The following is a 20,179-nucleotide window of genomic DNA, read 5'->3' as shown; positions in this document are numbered from 1 at the left end:
GGCCTGTCAGCAGTGCTCCTTTGGCGACATTAGCGCAGAGATGAGAACCCCACAAGCAGCATGAGGTTCCCTTCATTGGTGGCTCCAATATTGCACTTTCCTCTGCCAACTGGTCTCCACACTGTTCCTAGCACCATAAAGACTTCAACTCTTTCAACTAAGGAATTTTCTGGCAATTGTCAATTGCTAAGCACATGACTTCATGAGTGTTCCCCTAACACACACGCATGTTGTAACCTACCATGCAGACTACTTCTTGATGTGATATAAAGCACCTGTACATAATGAGACAGGAGAACTTTTGACTGCATATTCAATCTGGTGTGAAATCTCCGGAAGTTTTAATGGCTAACATTGGTGAATGAGGAAAATTTGAGTTAGGATGAGACATTTTGGGGCAAGATATGGAAGGAAACATTCATTTAGATGCATAAGAATTACTAAGGTTTTTATAATCAAGCCTTGAGGAAAATTTGGCTTTGGAAGCAGGAGATGCTCAGTGGCTCTGCCCCAGGAAAGTCTCCTGGAAAGGGCACCTCAGCTTATGCTCAGTACAGGGAGAACATTACCAGGGAGGCAAAGTCTGCTCCCCATGACATCAGCTGTCCCTTCTTGGACATTCTATTGTCTCCTAGAGAGTTCTGGCATCCTCTGTGATGTCACCAGTGTTGTAGTGACGACCAGTGCCCTAGTTTCTCTCAGTCTGAGTCTGGCGGTTACAAGCTAAGACATGTTTTCCCGTCTTCGCAAGCATTTTCGGAGGGGGAATGTCGATTCTGGAGAGACTAAAGTGAAGGAGTCTAGCCTTTCGTCTCAAAGTAATGATGGACAAAGACAGCACTTCTGGGGAATGTTGAGTAAGTTCTGGGCAGTGTATTTTGAGCTTCCTGCCAGGGGGGCTGCAGGCTTAAGCTGACCTTTCTAGCAATGGGCCACAACAACTGGAGCATCTGAAAAGGAATTGAATTTCCATGAATATCACAATTCCTGAAAGTCAGGATTTCAGAACTTTAGTTTCCCCATCCCCACTGGGAGGATATGGTAAGGCCAATGCTACTATTCTGTGAACTTCTGGTCTTTACTTTTACAGTGCATTTGTTATGTTACATTGTATAATAACACCATCAGGAGTCATGGAGGGTCCTCCTTTTCTGTGTTAGACAGGGCAGCAATGTACTTCACTATCATTGCTTCTTTAAATACAGTGGATATCTGACAGTAGGAACAGGGGGAGAATTGTGCTCCAGGCAATAACCTTATGTTCTTAGACCTCCTCTGATTTCTTCTAACTGGCAGGGTCATCGTTAGCTTTATATATTAGAGGTTGTGTGTTACAAACATGATTCTAAAATACCAAAAGTATTTGGAACATGTGGACCAAGATTCATCCTGTAACCTATTGGAACTTCTCGGGCATTTGGTATTTCAAATAGGGGAACTGATAAGTCTGTTGACCATGTCCTCCATGGAAATGTGTTTTTAATCCAAAGTTGTTGGCCTAGAGTATCAGGGTAGGACATCTGAGTGTCTCCAATCACTCAAGTCTTGTGGGTGGTGAATTTATCATCTGAGTTCGAACCCACAGGGGTGAGGGTCCTGAAACCAAGCTGTACCCTGTTCAGCTGATGATAATCCTGGAGAAGCCATCTCCGTGGTCCATGTAAGCATCTGATGTCCGGAATAGGGAACACCTGGCTGCTTACATCTCTTGGTGTCGATAGAGTAGTGGGAGAACTGAGATCCACTGATGAGGCCTCTTAAGCATAGACCAATCGCCTAGCAGTGACACTGGGTTCCAGGCTTGTTCTCCTGTTTAGGCCTAACTGTGGTCTATGTACACTCTATGCATTCTCCCCATGCAGGTTCACTTGTGTTCTTCTACCTACAGACGCTGGGAGAGAAACATCATCCCCTGGCACTGAACTAAGCGAGAATCAGGCCAAGAAGGAAAAGGAGAAGCTGATTAAAGAGCTGCAGCTCATTACCGAGGAGAGAAATGACCTGAGAGATCGCCTGAGGTTTCTGACAGAGAGATCCATGAAGAACAGGTATGAATTGCTCCAAATGCTCTTGTTTCATTCCTGGGTCTGCAAGGTCACCTTCTTCTTATCCTATTAAGGTTTTGGGTTCTAGAAAGCTGTGCCTCCCTAACCACCCTGTGCTAAACCTCACCTCCCATATAGAGGAGATTCAGAACCTTGACCCTTCCTGAGGAGCAAGATGGAAAATGGACTCATCTGCTTCAATTTATTGAAAAGCAGATCTTGTGGTCTGAATGAAGAATTCGGGGATAAAGTCAGGGAGAGTGAGTGTCTAGTGTGCATTTGCAAAGCCCTTGACAGCTGGTGGCTTTGCAAGATTGTAATTGCAGTGAGTTTATGGTGAGTCTCTGTACTTGCTAGGCAGGGGACTCAGTGCTGGAAGATCCAGGCAGCAGCCCGAGGGGCCTGTTCCCAAACTGTTCATCTCAATGCTTGACTAGAAGGTCTCAGACTCAGGCCTGTTTGTTATTGTCTGTGTGTCTTGCACTCTGAGACAGCAATGGTGCATGCATTTATCCTGGTTCTCACAGTGCTCTCTGTTTCCATATTTGTTTTTCTCTTTCTCTGATTCTGTTAACTTTTCTCTTTTTTTTGTGGGTGTGTCTCAGTCTGTGAGTCTGTATGTGCATACATCCAAATGCATATGCACAACTTTTAAATGTTTATATTTCCCTCCACACCTGGAATCTAGGGGTCTATGTCTTAGCCTGAGTATTTACCTGTAACACATTCATGGTGATGTGAATGCTTTGTTCTGGGAGCCCCACTGTCAACAGCACAGTGCTTTGCCTATGTGATCACGATTGTCTGTTTATTTGTATTCCTTGTGCAGATTATAATTTTGTGTTGATATGTGGTCTCTTGTCAAAACAGGAGAAAAGAAATCACAGGTTTCTGGGTGTGTTGGGTGGGGGAGCATGGAGAGGTGTGGCCTAGGCTCTTGATAGCTCAACTGGCTTGACTGCAGATTTCCTCTTGGTTGAACAACGGGAGCCAGGGAAGCCTCCATCTGGATGCCGAGATTCTGGTGTCCTGGACGCAGAAAAACACGTTTCTGAAGCTGAAGAAGATCCAATATGTAGAATTCAGAAGGTGTCCTTCCAGGACTGGTGTAGTACAGGACCCACCCTGAGTTCATATATTCCTAAATGCTGATGTTCATTGGATTCTATCATTTGGTGCCAGGCCACACTTCAGGCCAAATCCATATTATGAAGACCTGGAGAGAATGGAGGAGGCAGTCATGTGAATTCTGCACAACTTAGAGATGGAGAACACTGAAATCCATGAGAACAACCATAAGCTGCAGAAGGAGATTACCTTCTCTAGGTAAGTCCTGGTCAGAAATGCTATCACCTGTGGAATGGCCATTTCTGACTTTCTTTGTTCTGGATTGGACGGTCTTCAGCTCTGGTTCTATCTCTTGTGCTGTTTACACATCAGTGTGCCAGGGTCATTAAGACTCAGTTTTCAGTTCCATAAAAGACTGTTCCTCATCCCAGGATTGTCTAGGCATCTTCAGAAGGCTCTAGATAGAACAGCACTGATTGAAGTCAGCAGAAGGTTATTAGGCTGACCTGGACCTATGGTGTCATACCAGGTTTTACAAAACTCAGTGTGTGGACCACATGGTTAGCATGACCTTCTCTTGGTTCTACTGACCTCCTTTGAGGCTGTTTGCCCACTACTAATTGATGTTGCCCCCATGCATTGGGCTTTCATGGATAGTTGTAGATCCATGTTCTTTTTGAGAGATGTGGACACTAATAGGTGCTCGGGCCAAACAAACAATTTATTCTTCCCGGAATTTACTCTTTGTGGTTTGTGCAGCAGCCTTATATGTATCGAAATGAATTCTATTAAGTCTTCATGGGTATCTGGGTCCTGGTGGAGTTAGTGGCACTCGGGAGTGGGAATGGGAGAAAGGGGCAGCATGATCTTACTATGCAGACTGTATTTCCAGAAACCTGCTCAGCCAGCTCCTGATGGAGAACACATGTAGGAAGAAGTTGGTCCCACTGAAGCAGGAGAGCAAGGAGGTACATCTTGATTGTGCACTGAACCAGAAATATTTGGTTGACTTCAACAAGAAAGATAAAGACCAGCAACGTCCAGACCCAGCATCATCTGGTAGGGTTGAGCAGCTGTGTTAGCTTAAAAATATCTGATAAAGTTTGCCAATTTGATACATCTTTGCTCTCTCCTACCACCTTTCTAATTTACACTCACAACCAGCCAACCACCTCATGTAATGGAATTGTTCATTGCTCTGCCTATGCACAAGTATTCTGGGAAGTCATCCACTTTTCAGAAACTGAATTATTTTGCAAGTATATTTGTCTGCTCTTTTTGAAGCTACAGTATAGAAATGGTGACAGATTAATAACATACCTCATTATTGCATATCCACGTGATAGATTGGATGCTCTGTAGAGTTTTGAACAAGTTCTTGGTTCTTTGACAAATGACACTCTGTGGTCATGTGACTTCTTGTGTGGGAAGCACCTTTGCGGGATAAGAACAAAATGCAAATGTCAAATTAGAACTTGTCATTGGTTTTAACCTTGGTGATATATGGACATCTACTTTCTTCCTGCAACCCAATGAGGTTCCTTCCATTGCCCTGTTCTTGGTTTGCACTGGTATAAGTCTGGGTCCCATATTGGCAGCCCATATTACTTTGAGGCTCTCTGGAGATTTTGCCCTTCCCAAAGAGTAGCAACAATGATATCAGTTAAAAGGTCCATGTTGACTGTCCAATAGAACTGAGATGGTAGAAGGCAGCCTTCCGACAGCTGCCTTGCATTTCACCACCAAATCAGTGTCTGAAAAACTGCCTTCCTCTCCCAGGTCTCAGAAAGTGCAAGAGAGCTGGAATTGGACACACACCAGTAAGAGAGCTTCCTGAAGAATAAGTTGCTTTCTCAGGAGTCCCTGATGACAAACATCCTGAACGGTAACAAATTTTTTGGATGAGTATTCTTCCTCAGAGTTAATTTGTCATTGCTTAGAGACCCTAAATTTATATAACACTAAGCCAGCCTGACTGATTGAGGTCTTACTTTCTTCTCAGAAAACAGCACTTGAGAGACAACTTGGGGGACCTCCTTTCATTTTGTGTGCAAGAGGAGAAACAGCAATACATCTGTGCTTCTAAATGTTCGTTAAGAATATGCTGTTTAGAAATATTTTTGTTATGATTTTAATTGAAATTTTCTTTTTGTTGTTTCATATTTATATGTTCTTGTTACTGTTTTTATGTTTTCAAATATTTTTAAATATTTTAATTTATTTGTTTTAATCCTGTTTTGTTGTAAAAATGAATTCCTTATGAATAAAAATTGAATTCTATCTCTTGACTCTTAAGACCATCATTCTTATTCAAGGGTTCTGTCCCCTCCTGTGGACTTAGAACTGACAGGTGGAGATGGATCTCTGCATGTTCCATGGATCCTGGGCTAATAAGTGAATTCAAAGTCACCAAGGGGTACCCAGTGTGACAGTGTCTTTTGTGTGGAAAATGTGGCTGTTTCTCGGACACACACTTTATGAAGTAATCACTGACATGCTTTACCCAATTGTTAGGGTCCATGTGGTTCTTCTGAGAGAGTAGCAGATGCTCTATCCTGTGAGTCATCACCACAGCTCCTGCAGGTGCTTTTGTCCTTCCACATCATGTACTGTATTAGGTGGACAGGATCACCTCCAATCAAATAGAGAGATCTCAGGAGATGTGTATTCACAGGAAATTTACTGAGCTGTGCATGCTCAATGTGTTAGCTTGCCAGCCATCCCTACAGGGCTCTGGTGTTACCACTCCTCATTGTGGGTCAGGATCATCCTCCAGCACCACTTAGTGTCCATATTAGAGCAGATCTTTCACCTATTATCAATGATGACCATATGTATTCTGCACATCTGACAAAATACAGAATAGAAATTAGCTTCCTGTTGGCCAGATTGGCATAATGAGTTTTTTGATTGTTAGCATGAAAATTATTTTAATCTAGGCAGTTTAGGGAAGAACCTCAAGGACACCCATAGTGAATGCAGCCTGCAGCTGTGAACATAGGTTTCTGTTGGAGAGCAGGCCTGTGCAGGCCCAGAACCTAGGTGGGACAGTTCATGCTACCCTTTTTCCATGGCCAATCTGGATCATATTGAGAATGTATTTTTTCCAGGTGACTGATTTCCAATTTATGGAATTGAACTAACTTACTGAGAGTGGAGGTGACTCAGAGAGTTAAAGTACACAAGGACCAATCCAGTATGTCCACAAAAGCTTGCTGTCACCCCAGGGCTTTTAAAAGCTCAGCAGCTAGAGAAGCAATGTAGTATTTGGTTATTCTCATGCTTAGGTCTAGTCATTCATTATAAGCTGACCATGACACAAAAAGAGTCATCTGTGTCACAATAGAAGCTAGTTGTAACTAGATTCACCCCCACACTATCACATCACTACCGTATTTGAGGTTCTCAGTTACTATCTAAGAACCTGGAAGAGGCCTGGGTCTTGCTACACAAACTCATAATTTATGTCTTCATGACACTGTGTGCTTTGTTCTGTTGATGCTACCATTGGCATACAATACCTTGGATACTTTGTGCTGACATCTGTCACATGAGACAATAGTTCATGCCATGCCTAACCTGCATAAACTGTCCTTAGAGTACGGTGTAGTCAGAGGGGCCTTTTTTTTCTCTCTGAATTTTCAAAATATTTCCAGTCTTCAGACAAGTCTTCAGCCATTGTCCAGTGCCTGTCTTGAGATGTCCACCTTTTCAGCTGAGTGTCTTCATCCAGGCTGCTCTGTAATTCTGTAGAAGATTAATAGGGTTCCAGCCCTAGGATTTAATTCAGTGTGATTGTACTTTCCAAACATGCTCAAAGCCCTACATTCCACCATAGCCTGTGTGCTTTAGAGATAGAAAATAAAGAACCACATTGCACTTGAAATTTCTCCTCCAACAAAAGGAGAGCCTGCATAGGGCCTTTAAGTAACTCTAAGTCCCAGCTTCTGCATAACTCCCTTCATCGACTCCATTATTGGTGTATTTTCATTACTGCTCACTTTATTTTTGGTGTGCAAAGAATGTGTACCATGTCAGTAAAGTGTGTGTGTGTGTGTGTGAGAGAGAGAGAGAGAGAGAGAGAGAGAGAGAGAGAGAGAGAGAGTTTGTGTTTGTGTTTCTGTGCAGGTGTTTGTGTATGTTCATCCATGAACTCACTATCAATTTTCATAAAATGACTTAGAAGACTGTAATGAAAACTGTCGAGGTGCATGCAGACGTGTGTTACTAGTGTCCCACGGCACCTGGCAGGTAACACTGAAATGGTGGTCTACTATAATACAGCCTAAAAACAGGCTGTGGATGGTTTACACAGAGATTGTGACGTCATCACCACTAGAGAGAGCAGCAAAAGCTTCATTTATCACATGCTGCTGTTACCAAGATGAGGCAAAGCCTTATCCTACAGAGAGTCTGGTATGATTTGATGGCAGGAAATAAACTTAGGACTAAAATCATTCAATTACAAACAAAGAGGATAATACAAAGAGTCATAAGATTATTCTCATAAGAAAATAGATAGTATTTAAACGATGCCACTACAAAAATTAAAAAATATATATGAGGGCCACTAGGCTTTAATGCAGCCTTTCTACCAGACGTTTAATGACGACCTAATAACAATAGTGCTTCAATTATTCCTCTGATTTGAAAGAGAAGGAACATTGCCAAACCCCTTCTCTGAGTTTCTCTTTTTACCTAGAATTCCTGAGTCTGTTGCTTCTTCCATTGTCACCCCATCAATAGAGCTGCAGGGCGAGTCTGTCCAGCCCCAGAGTCTTTCTGCCAGCTGACAGGGCTGGGTTTTGCTCTGCTTGCCCCTGCTCCTGCCCCCGCCCCTGCTCTTGCCCCTGCCCAAGCCCCCGCCTCACACCCGCACTCGACAACGCCTCCGACCCATCCCCCCCTCCCAGTCCCACCACCGCCCTCGACTCAGACCCGTCCCAACCCCCGCCCCCAGCCTGCCCTCGCCCCTACCCTGCCCCCGCCCCGCCCCCCCCACACCCGTCCTCTCCTTCGCCCCCCCCCCCGGCCTCCGCCCTCGCCGCCGCTGCTTGCGTTGCTACCATTCCGTCTTCAACTCCCCTGTCGACCCCACCGCCACTGCTGCTACCTTCTCCCACTTCTTCAGCCCAAGACTTTTGAGATCCCGGCTTGCAGCGCTCTGCACTAGGAGGCTAACAGAGGTGAGGAGAGCCTAAGGGACAGACCCCAGGCCTGGCCCCAGAGACTTGTGTCTCCCCCTCCCTGGAAGTGCTTTCCCGCAGTTCTCCATTCTGGGTTCAGTTTGTGGGGACCCCAGCAGGTGGCAGGCTTTGCTGATCCTCAGGTGTGAGTCTGGGACAGTGGTGGGACTTATGGTTGAGGGAAGTCTTTCAGGCAAATGCAGGCTTTTCTCAAACTCTTGGACCATCTGGTGCCCTCCCTGGGGTCACAGGACCTGTGGAAGTTGGGAAGCCACTTTTCCCTGTCCTGTGTGACTTTCCCTGCAGAGTGAGCTCTCCTGCAGGAGATACTCTCACATGCTTCTTTAAAAGCACCTGCTCCTCAGATCCAGATCAGTTGTGAAAACAGGCTTCTCCCTGTCAGTGTGCCAGCTCCCCCTCCCAGCTCAGAGCTGCCACACCTAAGGAGCCTCCAGCCCCAGTACTGGTTGGGTCTCATGGAGGAGTTAGAGCAAAGTGCCCCTTCTGAGAAGTGACTCAGAACAGAAGGTTCCTACAACCCAATGAGGTCTCTTCCAGTTGCCCTGTTCTTGGTTTGCACTGGTATAATTCTGAGTCCCAGATTGGCAGCCTACATTGCTGTGAGGGTTGCTGGAGATTTTGCCCTGCCCACAGAACAGAAGATTCAGAAGAAAGGCCAGTTTGGCATAATGAATTCTTTTGATAGATGGCAACAAAATTATCTTAATCTAAGCAGTTTAGGGAGGAACCTCAAGAGCATCCATAGTGAATGCAGCCTGCAGCTGTGAACACACTTTTCTTTTGGAGAGCAGGCCTGTGCAAGCCCAGGACCTAGGTGGGACAGTTCAAGCTGCCCTTTTTCCATGGCCAATCTGTGTTTGTATTGAGAAAGTATTTTTTTTCCAGTTGACTGATTTCCAACTTATGGAATGGAACTGACTTACTCAGAGTGGGGTTGACTTAGAGAGTTAAAGTACAGAAGGAATAATCCAGATGTCCACAAAAGCTTGCTGTCACACCAGGGCTTTTAAAAGCTCAGCAGCTAGAGAAGCAATGTAGTATTTGGTTATTCTCATGCTTAGGTCTAGTCATTCATTATAAGCTGACCATGACACAAAAAGAGTCATCTGTGTCACAATAGAAACTAGTTGTAACTAGACTTATACCACATTATCACATTATTACTATATTTGAGGTTCTCAGGTATGATCTTAGAAACTAGAAGAGGCCTGGTTCTTGCTACATATAGTCATATTCTATATCTTCACAGCACTGTGTGATTTGTTCTGTTAATGCTACCATTGGCATACAATACCTAGGATATTTTGTGCTGACATCTGTGACATGAGACAATAGTTCATGTCATCCCTTACCTGAATAAACTGTCCTTAGAGTACAGTGTAGTCGGAGGGGCCTTCTTTTCCTCTGAGATAGCCAAACATTTCCAGCCTTCATACAAGTCTGTCAGCCATTGTCCAGTGCCTGTCTTGAGATGTCCACATTGTCAGCTGAGAGTCTTCATCCAGCCTGCCCTGTAATTCTGTAGAACATTAATAGGGTTCCAGCCCTAGGAATTAATTCAGTGTTCTAGTACTTGCCAAATATGCTCAAAAACTAGTTTCCACCCTAGCTCTGTGTGCTATACAGAAAGAAAATAAAGAACCCCATTGCACTTGAAGTTTAGCCTCCAACAGAAGGAGAGCCTGCACAGGGCCTTTAAATAACTCTAAGCCCCAGCTTCCCCACAACCTCGTCCATCAATTCCTTTATTGGTGTGTTTTCATTAATACTCACTTTCTTCTTTGTGTGGAAAGAATGTGCACCATGTCAGTAAAGTGTGTGTGTGCGTTTGTGTTTGTGCATGTTCATCCATGAACTCACTATAAATTTTCATAAAATCACTCAGAAGTCCCTAGTGAAAACTGTCGAGGTGCAGGCAGACTCATGTTACTACTGTCTCATGGCACCTTGCAGGGAGCACTGAAATCGTGGGCTACTTTAATACAGTCTAAAACGAGGCTGTGCATGGTTTTCAGTGAAATTGTGTCGTCGTCCCCACTACAGAGAGCAGCAAAAGCTTCATGTATCACATGCTGCTGTTACCAAGGTGAGGCAAAGCCTCATCCCATAGAGAGTCTGGTAGGATTTGATGGCAGGAAATAAACTCAGAACTAAAATCAATCAATTACAAACAAAGAGAATGATACAAAGAGCCAAGCAAAGCAAGAGCTGGCTTTTTTTTTTTTTTTTTGAGAAGATCCACAAGACAGACAAACCACAGAGCCTATATCTAAAGTACCAAATCAGAAATGAAAAGGGGGATATAACAAAGGACACTGAGTGAATTCAACAATCATTAGGGCTTACTTCAGAGGCCTTTACTACAGAAAAGTGAAAAATCTATTTGATACTGGTGATTTTTCTAACAGATAACAAATACCAAGTTAAATACAGATCTGGGAAGGTAATGAATAATTCCCATAAGAAAATAGATACAGTCATTAAAGGCTGCCACTCCAAAAATTAAAAATAATAATAATCAGGGCCACATGGCTTTAATGCATCCTTTCTACCAGACTTTTAATGAAGACCCAATAACAATAGTGCTTCAATTATTCCACTGAATTGAAAGAGAAGGAACATTGCCAAACTCCTTCCCTGAGTTTCTCCTTTTACCTAGAATTCCTGAGTCTGTTGCTTCTTCCATTGTCACCCCATCAATAGAACCATTTAAAATGGGATGTAATCGATGTCTGGAGCCTCATTCTTTCCCTTGACCTCCATGCGGTGTCCAGAAGGCATGCCTGTTCTCATGGACATGGACTCATCTCTTTTTGCTGCAGCAAGAAGAAAGCCAGCAGAGGAGGCAGGAGCTTACAAAGAATCAGTAGGATTTCTAGAAAAGAAGCCATCCAGATGTCCATTCTCAGAAAACCCCTGGCTTGCTCTCATGTGACTGGGTCCTCAGACACCAGCAGCCTTAGATGAGACCAAGGAAAGCTGTGCAGAGTCCTGGGTCCCCAGGTTCTTGACCTCCTGAGTGACAGCTATAGACACATCCTCCAGGGAATCCTTACAGCTGGTGACATCTGGACAAGGTGAACCAGATGCCAAAATGAGACATGGGAGAGAAATCCTAGACTGTTTGGAAGGAATCAGTCTCTGCTTTTGCTTTTGTCTCTGTGTGCCCTGCTGCTATGATGTTCATGGGGAGCTCTCATGCCAGTGGGTCTCCTCCTAATGTGTTTGTTGTTGCAGATGTCCTGGATGTTCTGGACCCCATCAGAACTCAGCCCGTGCTCAGTCACGGAGGTCAGCACCTTCCTGTCCAACAGGTCATGAGACCTGAGACAATTGAGGTAACGGCAGTTGGCCTGGGTGAAGTGCTCACAGACTTGGACTCTCTTGCATGGCTGTGGCTTCAAGCAGATCTGTTTGTGGCTGTCTCCTTTGTAGTAACTTTTGCAGGAGAAAAGAATCCCCCTGTACCAGGAAGAAGGCCGGCTCCTCTTGGTTAAGCCCAGAAAGCTCATGATTCTTCAGGACCTGGAAGCTCTGTTCCTAAAAACTTGGTGTGGATATTTGCAGAGGTTTCTCTGGGATTTTGCATAATGACTCTGTCCCAGAAGTTTGAGCTTGCAGAGGCTTGGGCAATCTGTAGCATGGTCCCTGGATGCACTTGAGATTGAAGCCACAGGCTTCAGTAGTAGCCGCCACCTACAGCATGATCCCTGCCTGATCTCCAGTCTCCAATAGGAATAAGCAGTCTTGCCCAGCAGCTCATAGAGCTCTGCCTCTGGAGCCTGATCCTACTCTGCAGTTCCTTTAAGGTCATGCATCCCCTGTGGGTCCACAGGATCTTGGTGATGAAACAGTCTGCCCCAGGATCCCCCATGGTGCACTATGGCTGCAGCTGCTCAGGCTTGTGAGCTGGACTCTGCTTTGTGGAGAAAGGAAACTGGAAAAGGGGATAACACATGAAATGGAAATGAAGAAAATAACCAGTAAAAATTAAAAGAATTAAAGTCATCATCTCAGGAGAATGAGTGGGAAGCCAGGTCCTTAAGCAGGCAGGTTCTCCACAACAATGCATGCTGGGTTCAAGACTGGACATGAGGTGCCCTGAGCTTGGGACTGCCAGGCTCCTACTGGGAAGAGAGCTTTCTTCTTCATTTCTGTAAGTCTCTCTAGTTTTCTTTTAAGGCTTTCATCTCATCATTGACTTTCCCAATGACCTTTTATGACAAGCCATTATGGTTAACAAGAATTAAGTAAAGGCTCATTGAGCTGGTGGTAGTTGGAGGTCTGGGGGAAGCCCTGGACAGAGAGATCTTGCCTACCAGGGGTGGGATGTGCATGGTGGGAGGGACTAGTGGAGTGTCATTGGCCTCAGTATGCACAGGCTTGGGGCTGGTGCCTGGCTGCCTGGTGCGCCTCTGTGGCTACTTGGCCTGGGTCCCACCGCAGATGCCCATGGTGGTTGCTGGCCAGTTGTGCTTGCTCTACCTGTCCTCGGGGCTTCTGGCGGGGCTGACCACAGCCTTGAACATGGACAACCGTGGACAAAGTGGGCCAGAAATCGGAGGATCATGGGAGCATCTTCAACTTCCCCCTCCCCAAGCACTGGCAGTTGCAGCTGGAGGACAAGCCACTGTGAGTTTCCCCACATCCAGGCAGGTGTTCTGCACCACCAGGAGAGCAAGGGCAAGCACTGCTGCCACCAGTCCCACATGCGCAAGGCCTATTTGCTGACTGGCAGGGCTTCACTTTGCTCTGCCTGGCTCTGCTTTGCCTTGCTCTGCCCTGTGGGCTCTCACTTCTTTGGCCAAAGACTGTTGAGATCCCGGCTTGCCTCACCTTTCTTTTTTTTTTTTTTTTTTTTTTTTTTTTTATTAACTTGAGTATTTCTTATATACATTTCGAGTGTTATTCCCTTTCCCGGTTTCCGGGCAAACATCCCCCTCCCCCCTCCCCTTCCTTATGGGTGTTCCCCTCCCAACCCTCCCCCCATTGCCGCCCTCCCCCCATAGACTAGTTCACTGGGGGTTCAGTCTTAGCAGGACCCAGGGCTTCCCCTTCCACTGGTGCTCTTACTAGGATATTCATTGCTACCTATGGGGTCAGAGTCCAGGGTCAGTCCATGTATAGTCTTTAGGTAGTGGCTTAGTCCCTGGAAGCTCTGGTTGCTTGGCATTGTTGTACTTTTGGGGTCTCGAGCCCCTTCAAGCTCTTCCAGTCCTTTCTCTGATTCCTTCAATAGGGGACCTATTCTCAGTTCAGTGGTTTGCTGCTGGCATTCGCCTCTATATTTGCTGTATTCTGGCTGTGTCTCTCAGGAGCGATCTACATCCGGCTCCTGTCGGTCTGCACTTCTTTGCTTCATCCATCTTGTCTAATTGGGTGGCTGTATATGTATGGGCCACATGTGGGGCAGGCTCTGAATGGGTGTTCCTTCAGTCTCTGTTTTAATCTTTGCCTCTCCCTTCCCTGCCAAGGGTATTCTTTTTCCTCATTTAAAGAAGGAGTGAAGCATTCACATTTTGATCATCCGTCTTGAGTTTCGTTTGTTCTAGGGATCTAGGGTAATTCAAGCATTTGGGCTAATAGCCACTTATCAATGAGTGCATACCATGTATGTCTTTCTGTGATTGGGTTAGCTCACTCAGGATGATATTTTCCAGTTCCAACCATTTGCCTACGAATTTCATAAACTCGTTGTTTTTGATAGCTGAGTAATATTCCATTGTGTAGATGTACCACATTTTCTGTATCCATTCCTCTGTTGAAGGGCATCTGGGTTCTTTCCATTTTCTGGCTATTATAAATAAGGCTGCGATGAACATAGTGTAGCACGTGTCTCTTTTATATGTTGAGGCATCTTTTGGGTATATGCCCAAGAGAGGTATAGCTGGATCCTCAGGCAGTTCAATGTCCAATTTTCTGAGGAACCTCCAGACTGATTTCCAGAATGGTTTTACCAGTCTGCAATCCCACCAACAATGGAGGAGTGTTCCTCTTTCTCCACATCCTCGCCAGCATCTGCTGTCACCTGAGTTTTTGATCTTAGCCAATCGCACTGGTGTGAGGTGAAATCTCAGGGTTGTTTTGATTGGCATTTCCCTTATGACTAAAGATGTTGAACATTTCTTTAGGTGTTTCTCAGCCATTCGGCATTCCTCAGCTGTGAATTCTTTGTTTAGCTCTGAACCCTATTTTTTAATAGGGTTATTTGTTTCCCTGCGGTCTAACTTCTTGAGTTCTTTGTATATTTTGGATATAAGGCCTCTATCTGTTGTAGGATTGGTAAAGATCTTTTCCCAATCTGTTGGTTGCCATTTTGTCCTAACCACAGTGTCCTTTGCCTTACAGAAGCTTTGCAGTTTTATGAGATCCCATTTGTCGATTCTTGATCTTAGAGCATGAGCCATTGGTGTTTTGTTCAGGAAATTTTTTCCAGTGCCCATGTGTTCCAGATGCTTCCCTAGTTTTTCTTCTATTAGTTTGAGTGTGTCTGGTTTGATGTGGAGGTCCTTGATCCACTTGGACTTAAGCTTTGTACAGGGTGATAAGCATGGATCGATCTGCATTCTTCTACATGTTGCCCTCCAGTTGAACCAGCACCATTTGCTGAAAATGCTCTTTTTTCCATTGGATGGTTTTGGCTTCTTTGTCAAAAATCAAGTGACCGTAGGTGTGTGGGTTCATTTCTGGGTCTTCAATTCTATTCCGTTGGTCTATCTGTCTGTCTCTGTACCAATACCATGCAGTTTTTATCACTATTGCTCTGTAATACTGCTTGAGTTCAGGGATAGTGATTCCCCCTGAAGTTCTTTTATTGTTGAGGATAGCTTTAGCTATCCTGGGTTTTTTGTTATTCCAGATGAATTTGCAAATTGTTCTGTCTAACTCTTTGAAGAATTGGATTGGTATTTTGATGGGGATTGCATTGAATCTGTAGATCGCTTTTGGTAAAATGGCCATTTTTACTATATTAATCCTGCCAATCCATGAGCATGGGAGATCTTTCCATCTTCTGAGGTCTTCTTCAATTTCTTTCCTCAGTGTCTTGAAGTTCTTATTGTACAGATCTTTTACTTGCTTGGTTAAAGTCACACCGAGGTACTTTATATTATTTGGGTCTATTATGAAGGGTGTCGTTTCCCTAATTTCTTTCTCGGCTTGTTTCTCTTTTGTATAGAGGAAGGCAACTGATTTATTTGAGTTAATTTTATACCCAGCCACTTTGCTGAAGTTGTTTATCAGCTTTAGTAGTTCTCTGGTGGAACTTTTGGGATCACGTAAATATACTATCATGTCATCTGCAAATAGTGATATTTTGACCTCTTCTTTTCCGATCTGTATCCCTTTGATCTCCTTTTGTTGTCTGATTGCTCTGGCTAGAACTTCAAGAACTATATTGAATAAGTAGGGAGAGAGTGGGCAGCCTTGTCTAGTCCCTGATTTTAGTGGGATTGCTTCAAGTTTCTCTCCATTTAGTTTAATGTTAGCAACTGGTTTGCTGTATATGGCTTTTACTATGTTTCGGTATGGGCCTTGAATTCCTATTCTTTCCAGGACTTTTATCATGAAGGGGTGTTGAATTTTGTCAAATGCTTTCTCAGCATCTAATGAAATGATCATGTGGTTCTGTTCTTTCAGTTTGTTTATATGATGGATCACGTTGATGGTTTTCCGTATATTAAACCATCCCTGCATGCCTGGGATGAAGCCTACTTGATCATGGTGGATGATTGTTTTGATGTGCTCTTGAATTCGGTTTGCCAGAATTTTATTGAGTATTTTTGCGTCGATATTCATAAGGGAAATTGGTCTGAAGTTCTCTTTCTTTGTTGTGTCTTTGTGTGGTTTAGGTATAAGAGTAATTGTGGCTTCGTAGAAGGAATTCGGTAGGGCTCCATCTGTTTCAATTTTGTGGAATAGTTTGGATAATATTGGTATGAGGTCTTCTATGAAGGTTTGATAGAATTCTGCACTAAACCCGTCTGGACCTGGGCTCTTTTTGGTTGGGACACCTTTAATGACTGCTTCTATTTCCTTAGGAGTTATGGGGTTCTTTAACTGGTTTATCTGTTCCTGATTTAACCTCGATACCTGGTATCTGTCTAGGAAATTGTCCATTTCCTGAAGATTTTCAAATTTTGTTGAATATAGGTTTTTATAGTAAGATCTGATGATTTTTTGAATTTCCTCCGAATCTGTAGTTATGTCTCCCTTTTCATTTCTGATTTTGTTAATTTGGACACACTCTTTGTGTCCTCTCATTAGTCTGGCTAAGGGTTTATCTATCTTGTTGATTTTCTCAAAGAACCAACTTTTGGTTCTGTTGATTCTTTCTATGGTCCTTTTTGTTTCTACTTGGTTGATTTCAGCTCTGAGTTTGATTATTTCCTGCCTTCTACTCCTCCTGGGTGTATTTGCTTCTTTTTGTTCTAGAGCTTTTAGGTGTGCTGTCAAGCTGCTGACATATGCTCTTTCCTGTTTCTTTCTGCAGGCACTCAGCGCTATGAGTTTTCCTCTTAGCACAGCTTTCATTGTGTCCCATAAGTTTGAGTATGTTGTATCTTCATTTTCATTAAATTCTAAAAAGTTTTTAATTTCTTTCTTTATTTCTTCCTTGACCAGGTTATCATTGAGTAGAGCATTGTTCAATTTCCACGTATATGTGGGCATTCTTCCCTTATTGTTATTGAAGACCAGTTTTAGGCCGTGGTGGTCCGATAGCACGCATGGGATTATTTCTATCTTTCTGTACCTGTTGAGGCCCGTTTTTTGACCAATTATATGGTCAATTTTGGAGAAAGTACCATGAGGAGCTGAGAAGAAGGTATATCCTTTTGCTTTAGGATAGAATGTTCTATAAATATCCGTTAAGTCCATTTGGCTCATGACTTCTCTTAGTCTGTCGACATCACTGTTTAATTTCTGTTTCCATGATCTGTCCATTGATGAGAGTGGGGTGTTGAAATCTCCCACTATTATTGTGTGAGGTGCAATGTGTGTTTTGAGCTTTACCTTTCAATAGGCACCTCTGTGAAGTGAGGAGAACCAAAGGGACAGAAGGCTGACCTGGCCCTGGAGACTTGTGTCTCCCCCTCCACCAAAGTGCTTTCCTCAGTTCTCCACTCCGGTTTTAGTTTGCAGGGATCCCAGCAGGTGGCAGGCTTCGCTGAGCCTCCCCTGTGAGAAGGGGACAGTGGTGGGACTTATGGTTGTGGGAAGTCTTTCAGGGAGATGCAGGCTTTCTCAAACTCTCCGACCATCCATCCAGTGCCCTCCCTGGTTCCCATTCCCTGTGTTTGTTGCGAAGTCACTTTTCGCTGTCCTGTGTGACTTTCCCTGCAGACTGGGCTCTCCTGCAGGAGATACTCTCACATGCTTCTTTAAAAGCCCCTGTTCCTCAGATTTAGATCAGCTGTGAAAACAGGCTTCTCCATGCCAGGGTGAGAGCTACCCCTCCCAGCTCAGAGCTGCAACACCATAGGATCCTCAGGCCCCAGTGCTGGGTGGGTCCCATGGAAGAGTTAGAGGAAAGCTTCCCTTCTGAGAAGTGACTTAACACAGAAGGTTCACAAGTGACAGTCAACCCCCAAGTATTTCTTCCAGGAGAAAGCACTCAGCTCTCCCCTTTAAACAGTTTAGGCTCCCACATGGCCCAGTTTTGTGATTGGGGAAGATTTTCTGGAGCTTAGTTGGCCAGTCAAAGTGGGGCTACATTCTTTTTTTTTTTTTCTTTATTAACTTGAGTATTTCTTATTTACATTTCGATTGTATTCTCTTTCCCGGTTTCCCTGGCCAACATCCTCCTAACCCCCCCTCTTCTATATGGCTGTCCCCCTCCCCATCCTCCCACCATTACCACCCTCCCCCCAACAATCACGTTCACTGGGGGTTCAGTCTTGGCAGGACCAAGGGCTTCCCCTTCCACTGGTGCTCTGACTAGGCTATTCATTGCTACGTATGCAGTTGGAGCCCAGGGTCAGTCTTTGGGTAGTGGCTTAGTCCCTGGAAGCTCTGGTTGGTTGGAATTGTTTTTCATATGCGGTCTTAACCCCCTTGAGCTCTTTCAGTCCTTTCTAAGATTCCTTCAACGGGGGTCCTATTCTCAGTTCAGTGGTTTGCTGCTGGCATTCGCCTCTGTATTTGCTGTATTCTGGCTGTGTCTCTCAGGAGCGATCTACATCCGGCTCCTGTCAGCCTGCACTTCTTTGCTTCATCCATCTTATCTAATTGGGTGGCTGTATATGTATGGGCCACATGTGGAGCAGGCTCTGAATGGGTGTTCCTTCTGCCTCTGTTTTAATCTTTGCCTCTCTATTCCCTGCCAAGGGTATTCTTGTTCCTCTTTTAAAGAAGGAGTGAAGCATTTGCTTTTTGGTCATCCTTCTTGATTTTCATGTGTTCTGTGCATCTAGGGTAATTCAAGCATTTGGGCTAATAGCCACTTATCAATGAATGCATACCATGTGTGTTTTTCTGTGATTGGGTTACCTCACTCTGGATGATATTTTCCAGTTCCATCCATTTGCCTATGAATTTCATAAAATCATTGTTTTTGATAGCCGAGTAATATTCCATTGTGTAGATGTACCACATTTTCTGTATCCATTCCTCTGTTGGGTTCTTTCCAGCTTCTGGCTATTATAAGTAAGGCTGCTATGAACATAGTGGAGCACGTGTCTTTTTTATATGTTGGGGCATCTTTTGGGTATATGCCCAAGAGAGGTATAGCTCAGTCCTCAGGTAGTTCAATATCCAATTTTCTGAGAAACCTCCAACTGATTTCCAGAATGGTTGTACCAGTCTGCCTCCCACCAACATTGGAGGAGTGTTCCTCTTTCTCCACATCCTGGCCAGCATTTGCTGTCACCTGAGTTCTTGATCTTAGCCATTCTCACTGGTGTGCGGTGAAATCTCAGGGTTGTTTTGATTTGCATTTCCCTTATGACTAAAGATGTTGAACATTTCTTTCGGTGTTTCTCAGCCATTCGGCATTCCTCAGCTGTGAATTCTTTGTTTACCTCTGAACTCCATTTTTTAATAGGGTTATTTGACTCCCTGCGGTCTAACTTCTTGAGTTCTTTGTATATTTTGGATATAAGCCCTCTATCTGTTGTAGAATTGGTAAAGATCTTTTCCCAATCTGTTGGTGGGGCTACATTCTTAATCCATACTCATTCACACAACAGAACATCTTCCTCCCCACCCACGAGGCCTTGACTTGAACCCAGGTCCTTCCAGGACCAACAGACCTGAGAGAACAGATTGCAGCACAAGAGAGAAAAGAAGCCAGAATAGTTTAAACTAGAGAAAACCCCCATATAGGCCGTTTACCAACTTTAGGGGTTTGCATATTGTGGACTTCAGAATCTTACGGTCAGATTTTTCTGATTACACCTTATAGGTGAAGCTGAAGTCTACTGAGGGTGGGATCATCCCAGGCAGGGAGGGGATCTGACTCTGCAGGCCTGGCCACCCTCTGCATTCTCCCAAAAATAATTTTTAGTCAGCTGTAAATCTGAAGTGAAATTTGTTTTTTGTCAACTCAAACGGTTGACATTTCAAGTCTCACACACCATGTGAGAGACACACATTTATCCACAGGGGATATGAACTTACTTCTATAGAAATGACTGTGGGCCAACAGAGGGAAAGCATTCTTGCCTTTAGCATTCTGTCTGTATCAGAGACTACATGGACTGGCTTCCTGGACAGACATGTCCAAGCAGACAGACATTGTAATGAGGGAAAACTTAGGCAAGAAATGACCTGGGGACAGTGATTTCAGATTGTGCCTTTAGCCAGGAATCTCTGTTGTCATTAAGGCAAGCAGTCTTGGGCTTGCCAAAACTTGTCAGTATT

At 44.2% G+C, this 20,179-nt stretch overlaps 2 protein-coding genes, 1 long non-coding RNA gene and 1 pseudogene across 6 annotated transcripts in view; 2 read left to right on the top strand and 2 right to left on the bottom strand.

Annotated features, from left to right (window-relative positions):
- Positions 1 to 319: 319 nt before the first annotated feature.
- The window catches only part of LOC147999088 (uncharacterized), a 28,228-nt gene continuing 8,368 nt past the window's right edge, over positions 320 to 20,179 (bottom strand). Inside the window, exons 2-6 of one of the 3 annotated variants that reach the window (XR_015643877.1) lie at positions 9,673 to 9,839; positions 6,693 to 6,860; positions 4,434 to 4,547; positions 3,363 to 4,169; positions 2,830 to 3,261 (exon numbers count right to left, since the gene is read on the bottom strand). This is a non-coding gene — a long non-coding RNA (uncharacterized LOC147999088). Of the gene's footprint in view, positions 951 to 2,229; positions 3,262 to 3,362; positions 4,170 to 4,433; positions 4,548 to 6,692; positions 6,888 to 9,672; positions 9,840 to 20,179 lie in introns of those variants that run through there. The other 2 variants (XR_015643879.1, XR_015643878.1) reach the window with 2 other exon arrangements.
- LOC147999090 (uncharacterized) lies at positions 691 to 3,371 on the top strand. Its single transcript, XM_087596115.1, has 2 exons — positions 691 to 857; positions 1,889 to 3,371. Exons 1-2 carry the CDS (start codon positions 731 to 733, stop codon positions 2,116 to 2,118), a joined length of 357 nt encoding a protein of 118 aa, XP_087452241.1. The 5' UTR covers positions 691 to 730; the 3' UTR covers positions 2,119 to 3,371.
- The window catches only part of LOC147999087 (disks large homolog 5-like), a 31,204-nt gene continuing 19,205 nt past the window's right edge, over positions 8,181 to 20,179 (top strand). Inside the window, exons 1-2 of one of the 2 annotated variants that reach the window (XM_087596075.1) lie at positions 8,181 to 8,299; positions 11,558 to 11,658. The gene's annotated coding sequence lies outside the window, so the exon portion shown is untranslated. Of the gene's footprint in view, positions 8,300 to 11,557; positions 11,659 to 11,931; positions 12,477 to 20,179 lie in introns of those variants that run through there. The other variant, XM_087596076.1, reaches the window with a different exon arrangement.
- Positions 10,908 to 12,194, bottom strand: LOC147999089 (zinc finger CCCH-type antiviral protein 1 pseudogene; annotated as a pseudogene).

The sequence above is a fragment of the Rattus norvegicus genome, chromosome 19 (assembly GCF_021556685.1).
Source record: "Rattus norvegicus strain SHRSP/BbbUtx chromosome 19, alternate assembly SHRSP_T2T, whole genome shotgun sequence".
Lineage (NCBI taxonomy): Eukaryota > Metazoa > Chordata > Mammalia > Rodentia > Muridae > Rattus > Rattus norvegicus.
The sequence above is the reverse complement of the archived record's forward strand: the minus strand, read 5'-3'. Positions and strand labels throughout refer to the sequence as shown.